The sequence below is a fragment of the Notolepis coatsorum genome (assembly GCF_963971535.1).
Source record: "Notolepis coatsorum genome assembly, chromosome: 13".
Taxonomy (NCBI): domain Eukaryota; kingdom Metazoa; phylum Chordata; class Actinopteri; order Aulopiformes; family Paralepididae; genus Notolepis; species Notolepis coatsorum.
In genome coordinates this window covers 12201752-12210421 of record NC_140177.1, presented here as the reverse complement: position 1 = coordinate 12210421, position 8670 = coordinate 12201752, and the positions used below count along the sequence as shown (strand labels likewise).

Sequence of the window (8670 nt, the reverse complement as noted above, 5' to 3'; positions counted from 1 at the left end):
AGTACATTTTACATTTTCAAATAGAAAGAGCATGTTGGCTTTGAACCCAGAGTAGCTCTCTCCGTTACCTGATTAAGCTGTGCCTGAGAAACTGGAGGCCGCTGGTTAAGCTTACCTCACCTTTAGAACATTTGTTCCTTTTAAAAAAGAACCACAAAGGAAAAACCCACCCAAATTCTTTGCAGGACATGCAAGCTCGTCACTGAGTCAGTCTTTTTTAAATGGGCGTTGGGCGGAGGGTTCCGAGTTAACGAGAATGTCTAAATCCCCTTCTCAAAATACAGCAGGGGAGTGATGTCACCGGCCTGTCCGTCAAACTATAATCCCCTTGACAGGCCACTTTTTTTTAAAAGTAGTTCACTCTATCAATAGCTCCTCCACAGTGGGGCCAGCCTGACGTGACCTTTTTGGTCCTTTTTTTCCTATGCCTCTTTCTCTTTCATTCTGCGTTGTTGTTGTCCATGCCTCCCTTTATATAATGCATGATTTTGAACCGGGTTATTTAAGTGGTTTGGTTTTCAGGACGTATTATTTAAGGGCTATGGTTTTTTGTCAAAAGAACATGATGTGTGTTGGCTGCATGTTTTTTTTTTTTGCGCAGAGAATGGATTGACTCATGTAAAAAAGTACTAGGCGTTCCCCCGCGTTAGGCTAATTATGCCAGGGACTAGAAGGAATCCTGACCTCATCTTGGGAAATACCTACACAAGCCAGGAAATTGTGACAGGGCAATGCTAAACTTATGCAACAAGTCCTTCAAAACCACATGCTAAAATAAAAAACCACAGCTGGCCACAGCGAGACTGTAGAAATATGGGACACCCTGGGTTTGGGTGTGCCTGCTTTGAGAACAGTGGGACTTTTACTGTTGCGTCTCTCTCTGCCGACGGCACTGAGGTGCTATCCGTCCGTTTGCCTTGAGGCTTAGGGTACCGTTTCGGTAGCAGACCAGGCCACAATGCTAAGCAACTGCAGAGTTTTCTTTTTGATCAGGCCAACCTCCACAGATCCAACGTCATTATTATGAGAGACGCGGAGGGAGAGGTGGAGTTCTTCTAGATGCTTTAATGCTGCCTCAGTGGCCTCGGACTCACAGGAGCAGAGATCCAGCGGAGCACAGAAGTGGAAGCTTGTGTCTGTGTGAGCGAGCCGTCGGAGACTAAAGGGCGGGGTGACGGCTGGCTCCTATCGGTATGAAGACACGGATCCTCGCCGGCTGTTCAGGCCGTGCAAAGCTATAGCGATAAATCACTGAAGAACAGGTATTGGGGCGGAGAGATTTCGGATACTATAGATGAGAAAAGGCATGCCATTTATCTGTATGACAAAACACTAATGGTTGTTGTAGCGGGGGCGGAATGTTGGTGACACAACAGCACTGAATTAGTATAGATTGATTATGTAATTGTAGTGCACTAAAAGTAAACAGTTTTGTTACTCATGTACAGTATGTCTAATCTTGTGTGGAACAAAGCAATTAGGACAAGAATATTAGTGTAATTACAGATTTAATACAAAAACAAAAGAGCAACTATGGGATGGGGTTATTATTTTGTTCTATATTTGTCATGTTCTAGTTTCACTGAAAATGGAGAGAAAACAAATATGGATACGTGGAATTGTTTCGATGGCGATGTCATGAAAATGTTATAGGAGTCTGCAGTCAGCAGTATGGTTATGTAACACACTTTTGCATTAAATAGATAAACACCTGATGCATGGTAGAGGAGCTTGCAAGGTGGCTTCATCAAATGCAAGCTATATACTGTATAATACAATATTTTAATTTGAAGTAGAAGAAAGAAAATAGCAGCTCATGTACTCATGTACTGCAACCTCTTGGGAATGGAGATTGTTGGGGAGAATGTTTAGAACACTAATATAGTGAAATTCACAACCAATGCTTATTCCAAATAATAACAATGGCCAATAATTTGCGTTTTAACAATTTAAAGACGCAGATATCAATAAAGACATTCTTATAAGTTCTGCAAATAATTTGTTTTCACATTGCTGTATTTTTTCCATGATGTGGTCAGTTCATTAAGTATTAGGTTTGGACTTTGGACACATTTAATTTCTGCTCCTCTTCAGTGTGGTGCCTTTTTAATTAGCGTCAGTTTACTTTTGTTTTCAAGGTTAGGTAACAACATAATTAAAATGTTTTGCCTGTTGTGCTGAACTAACTTTCCACTGGCCAAAGTAGACTAGCCTAACGTTTTACAACACTTTGAAATGAGGAGAGGAGGAGAGAGAACAGGTGGGAGCTCATCATGATCACGGTCGTGTTATTGTACATGCAAAACCTAAATATTTCCATGACTGTGCACAAGGTATTTATTTAATTTGAGGTCGAACACGTGGAAATTATTGTTCAAGCTAAACTTAAGCAGATAGAAAAAACATTCCTTCCGAATACCCAAATTGGTATCTGAACGACTCTGGAATGAACATTCAAATCAAATCAAATCAAATGTATTTGTAAGGCCCGACAACACACGTTAATGTCCCCATTGGCCGGACACGTCTTCTTTAAACAAGTCAAGAAGAAACATCACAATAAGTTGAGAACAAAACAAGAACACCATAAAGTCCAACAAATTTAAAATAAATGCAACACTCCCAGACATACCCCACGCGAAGGTAAGGAAAAACTCACTAAAACCTAGCAATAGGAAAAAATGCACCACAGGCAATGTGGAGGAGAGAAATCTTAGAAGGGCCATTCAAGGGGGGATCTCCCTTCTTAGATGTCGGTGATAGTAGTGTTGCAGTAAAAACAGGCGAACAGTTGGTAAGCATGCACTCATGTGTGTAGTGAAACACAGATAACGTAATTCAAACGTCTGTCTAGTTCGGGCCAGCTGTTCTTGACATTCAGTTTACTTGACATGATGGACTATATACTCATTACCTTTTCTCTGTCTCCACAGGCACCGCTGAGAGCAGTCAGAGGAATGCAGATAGCATAAAGGGCCTGAAGAGGAAGAAGGTTGTGGCCGAAAACCAGTTGAAGAAAATCCCCAAATCTCCAGTGAAGAAGCCCCTTCAGTCCAAGACCTCGGAGGCTGCTCTCCGCGGAGAATCATCCAAGGGAACGGCCCCTTCCTGCTCCTCCTTCCCCGACAGCCCTACTCGCCACTCCAGGTCACCCGGTGGGAACGGAGACCCTGAATATGCTCAGCCAGTTGCAACAAGCCCTGAGGAAGGGACATCATCCGCTGACCATGAAAGACTGAAGCAGGGGGACGCTTCCTCTCCAGCCCTACAGTCTCTTGATCCCGTCGGAGGTGAAGAGAAGTCTACGACTGCAGTTGGAGTGTCTAACCACAAGGACGGCAAGAGTGCTGACCCTAGCTTTGAAGGAGATTCGTATTGTACCAGCGCTCCCCTCGAGGTCTTGCTAAAGGCCATGGAGCCTGACTTTAGTAGCCTGGCTGAGAGGGAAAAGTCCTTCCGAGCAACACCCATTCGGACTTATTATGTAGACCAACAAGGGAACTTTATTGGCATTGCGGCACCACTACAGAGTAACATTCAAACCTCTACCCAGGCTACACCCTTGCATACCTCTCAGCATGCTACGTCACATTTCATACCTGTTGCTTCCAATCAGGAAAAACCTGCCTTGCACATGAGTTTTGGCACTGGACCGTCGACCATAACACATGCACCCGTTCCTTCAGGCTCCAATGCCTTGCCACAAAGCCAGCCACCAGTAGTGCATACATGTCAGTCCCTCTCAGCCAGTGTTCCCAGTACTATTCAAGTCCCAGTTACACCAGGTTGCAACCAAGTCCAGATGGCCACAGTGATGAACTTTGGCCCTGAGCAGATGGTCAAGGACCAGAAGCCTAAGAAGCAGGGGAAGTATGTGTGTGAATACTGTAGCCGGGCATGTGCAAAACCTAGTGTGCTGCTGAAGCACATCAGGTCTCATACGGGAGAGAGACCCTACCCTTGCGATACATGTGGCTTCTCATTCAAGACCAAAAGCAACTTGTACAAGCATAAGAAATCCCACGCTCATGCGATAAAGCTGGGCCTCGTGGCACGTTCTGAATCCGGGGGCGGCTCACTGTCCCAAGAGTCGGACAAAGGTCTCGGAACACATTCAGACGCAGAGGACAGTGCGGAGAGTGATGGGGAAAGTAGCACTGCAGATTTGGACCCTGACTCGTCGCAGGGCAGCATCACTGCTTTGTCTGAGAGCAGTTTGCAGAGTGCAGGAACAACACAAGCAACCCATGGGGAGGCAGACTCATCCACTGTTTTCGAGTCACTCAAGCCACCCTCCGGACAGAGGGGCTATGAGCCCAAAGTTACCGCTGCTCTGCCAAAGGTGGTCGTTTACCCAGTTAATGTCTCCCCTCTCAGGGCAGATAGCCCAAGGGTCGGCGATTCAGCACCCGAGCAAGCTGCTGCTGCGCAACGACAACGAGAGTTCCAGACAGCCAATGCGAGATCCAGCATTAGCATCCTCTCATCTCTGAAAGAGGTGGACTATACAAATCCCTCACTGGACACTGTTAGTGAGGATGAGGACCAACAGTGCAAGTCTCCACTAGGACACGCTCAGCTTCAGAGACAGCAAGCAACGGACTTTCCTCAGCAGCAACAGGCCAAGTGTCTGCTTAGCCCCCGCAGTTTAGGAAGCACAGACTCTGGCTACTTCTCACGCTCTGAAAGTGCAGACCAGGCCATGAGCCCACCCAGTCCATTTGTAAAGATAACTCCACCAGCAGACATGGACATTTCCAAGAACACTCTTCCCAGTCTCCCTCCTGTGGCCGCCACAGTAGTGCATGTAGCTGCTGAGGAAAGGCCGCGAGTTACCCTCGGACAGATGCGGCCACCGTTGGAAACGAAAGCACTTTCACTGGAGGAGCGGATCTCAAAGTTGATCTCTGACAACGAGGCAGTGGTCGACAACAAACAGCTTGACAGTGTGAAACCAAGGAGGACTTCTCTCTCGCGGAGGGGGAGCATAGACTCTCCTAAATCGTATATATTCAAAGACTCTTTTCAGTTTGACCTCAATCCAATGGGAAGAAGGTCAAGTTCTAGCTCGGACATACCCAAGTCCCCCTTCACTCCCACGGATAAATCGAAGCCAGTATTTCTTCTTTCAGTACCTCCTCAGTATCCCGCAATGGATTGCTTGCCAATAACGAGGAGTAACTCTATGCCGACCACACCAGGACACTCTGCTCACCTCGTTAATCTCGCCCCCCAACCCCATCCTTTGCGAATCTGCCAGTCATTTGATGACAAGATTAGTTCTTTGAATGACGACGTATTTTCGTCAGCACCGTCGACACCCAATCCCGCTATACATTCTCGTACCCTGGTGAGGCAAGTAGCGGTGGAGGATTTCTCCACCGGCGAGGGGCACAGCCTCCCTTCCGTCCGCTCCATGGACGAGGGATATTACGGCCCTAGTATTTCAACCGAGATGCAACGAAGCAGATCTTTCGAGCACAACCAGGACAGAAACCGAAAGCCGCAGCAGAGTAAAAGCACAATGTACGAGTGTGAGACGTGTCGTAACCGGTACAGAAAGCTAGAGAATTTTGAGAATCACAAGAAATTCTATTGCTCTGAGCTTCACGGTCCAAAGAACAAGCCGGCGGCTGTCAAAGAGGCCGAACCGGATGTTTTTCAGGGTCACGTGCAGCAGCAGCACATTGTCGCCAGGTCAACGGGCATCTCAGGAATAATGGAGCAACAGACGTCGGTTAGAAAGAGAAGGAAAATGAAGAGCGTCGGTGACGACGACGACCAGTCTCCGACCGACACCATTCCCCCGTGCTCCGTTAGTTTCGATTCGGCTATGGCGGCTCGGCCCTTTTCGCAGCAGCCTGTAATGGCGGACATACAGCCTAAAAGCAACCCGATGCAACTACCTCAGACTCAGCTCGTAGCAAGAGGTACAGATACGGCAGAGTCCAGACTGTCTCCAATAAGAGAGGCCCAGTTCAGCACCTCCACTAAAGAGAGAGGGGACCTGCAGAGGCAAGGCAGTGGTACTTCAGTCATTAGGCACACCAACTCTCTCAGCAGGCCCAGTTCATTTGAGACGTCGGAATCTATTGACAGGGCCTCTCCTGTTGTTGATTTAATGGAAAAGGATGCCCAGAAGACCAAAACAGACCCTTCAGCAAATGGGTCATTAGAAAGCTACCATGAAAAAATGTCTATACCTAAAGGTGTTGACTATGGAAAGCAAGGAATGGAACGCGGCACTGAAGGCACAGTAGCAGCGGTATGCGAGAGCTCTACACCCGTACACCAGTCTCGACTGGTTCGTCAAAATAACATCCAGGTCCCTGAAATTCTGGTCACCGAAGAACCTGACAGAGAGCATGAAACGCAGAATACGGAGTCGGCGAATAAGTCTGTAGAGGCATTCAACTGGCCTCAGAGGAGCGAGAGTCTGTCGAAGTTGCCCGCGGAGAAACTTCCACCTAAAAAGAAGAGAATTCGTCTTGCGCAAATGGAGCAGTCCTCTGGCGAATCCAGTTATGAGTCCAGTCTGTCACGAAGTCTCAGCAGGGACAGTAGCCTCTCTCGATGCTCCAGCGTTTCGGCCTCTTTTGACCGAGACGAACCCTCCAGATCGGAGAGTCCTTCTAGAGGGGAATGTGTCAGCAAAGTCCCAGACTCTCAAGGGTTACCTCCGACAGCCTTTAACACGCTCGGCGTGCCTGGCATGATGAGGCGTGCCGCTTCGGAGCAGATAAGTTGCACCCAGCCCTCTGTGGAGATATCGTGTGACTACCGTAGCAAGTCATTTGACTGTGGCAATGTATCTCCAAGCAGGTCATTGTCCCCACTTGGACAGCCAAAAAGTGCACAAGCCTCCCCCGCTGCCCAGGTGTCACTGATTGAAAGGAGAAGGGGACCATTAGTTCGACAGATGTCTTTAAAGATAGGTCCAGAGAGTCAGCAGCATGTCAGAAAGAGTATCATACCTCTGGAGAAGCTCACCATCACAAATGTTAGCCCTTTATCTCAGCATAGACCGCAACAGATTCATATTGGCAATAAGCCCCCCATGGCACAACCTTTCATCCTGCATTCTGGAGAAACTCCCTTGCACAAGAATGAGCAAATGGTGCAAAGCATTAATTTGGGCAACCAGACTCGGCAGCCTCAAGTCCATGGCCTTCCACACCCTTGGCATCAAGCGTCCAGGGTTCAGATATGCCAAAAGCTACAGAAACCGCTGAGCCAGATTGTAGTCAGTCGTGAAAACAGCCCAAACAAGTCGGCTGACTCTGAGGAAAAGAAAAGTTTTGTGCCCAAATATCAACTACATTGTCCTGCTCTGAGACAAAGCCAAACACTATCTTTCTCCAGCACCCAGGGGATTCAGATCACCTTGCCAGTTTTAACGATACCTATTGCCAATAAGATTTTGAGTGTGTCAAAGTCTTCGGAAGTACTCCAAAATATCTACGTCGCTCAACAGAGTCAACCGGCTGCAGAGATGAAGACACAGTCGGTCGTGCAGCCTGGTGGACAACAAAGGGACCCATTCGGTCAGAATCAAGCGGGTGCTGCTGCCCCCCCATTGCCCCAAATCCTGATCACCCACGAGCTGCTGAACCATGCTCCCTCCATGACCACTAAAAACAGTCTGCCATCTATTCCCAGTGTAGATGGTGACATACAAACGGCACAAAATGTAAATAAGGATAGAACTCTGATTCACACCGTCAGTACCCAGAACCATAGTGCAGAAAGAGTTCCTTCTCTGGGGTCTTTGCACTGCACACAGAAACTGGCATCGGTGACTCTCTGTCCGCAGCAGGAGCCCACTGCCTCCAGCAAGCGAATGCTGTCCCCCGCCAACAGCCTGGACATCTACATGGAGAAGCACCAGAAACGGTCTAAGGACGAACATGGCATTGCCTGTCTCACCGACGGCAGGTCGGTCAACTATCTGAATTCCAAGATGGCAGAAGTCACCAGGCAGCGGAAGCTGACGCTCGTCAGGCAAGTTTGCACCACCGAGCCGGCGGATAGTCCCATCGAAACGGAGGCGCCACCACTGCCGGAAGGGGAGAAGGACTCTGAGACTACTGACGAATGTAAGCCGATGTCACCCGACAGTACTGGGGTGGACAACGAAACGTCTCCTGTAGTTCCTCAGGTGCCAGGCTCTGTGGTGATCACCACTCCACGTAGCCACAGCAGCACATCCATGCCAGCTAATAACACGCTGAAGCCTCGAGACAAAGCCGAGGAACAGAGGTGGTCTCTAGCCAAGTCTCCTATAAGGCCCTCCAGTTTCCACGGAGGTCAGGTGAAACTGACATCATCCGTGTCGGTGGTCAACACCAAAGACAGCCACCGTCTGTCTTTCCCCAGCCTGAAGACCGCCCCTACCTTCACCTGGTGCTTCCTGATGAAGAGGAGGCCTCTCCACGTTCCTCAGACTGACCTGAAGATCTCGGCGTACGCCGCCTGGACGGTCAGTCCCAACAACCCCAACCCACTGGGGCTGCTCACCAAGGTGGTCATGTCACTCTTCGACTCCAAGCAGGAATCCAAGAAAATACTTTACACCTCGGCGATAAAAACAAGTGCAAAATCGGACATCTTGTCTTACACAGGCAAGCTCAAAGACGTCATGCCACGGGTGAGAACAACACTTCTCATTTG

The 8670-nt window shown here is 48.4% G+C and overlaps 1 protein-coding gene across 1 annotated transcript in view; it reads left to right on the top strand.

The window, feature by feature from the left end:
* hivep1 (HIVEP zinc finger 1) overlaps window positions 1-8670 on the top strand; it is a 93421-nt gene that overhangs the window by 66856 nt on the left and 17895 nt on the right. Inside the window, exon 4 of the mRNA XM_084328083.1 lies at window positions 2934-8647. Coding sequence (XP_084184209.1) covers window positions 2934-8647 — 5714 coding nt within the window. The remainder of the gene's footprint in view (window positions 1-2933; window positions 8648-8670) is intronic.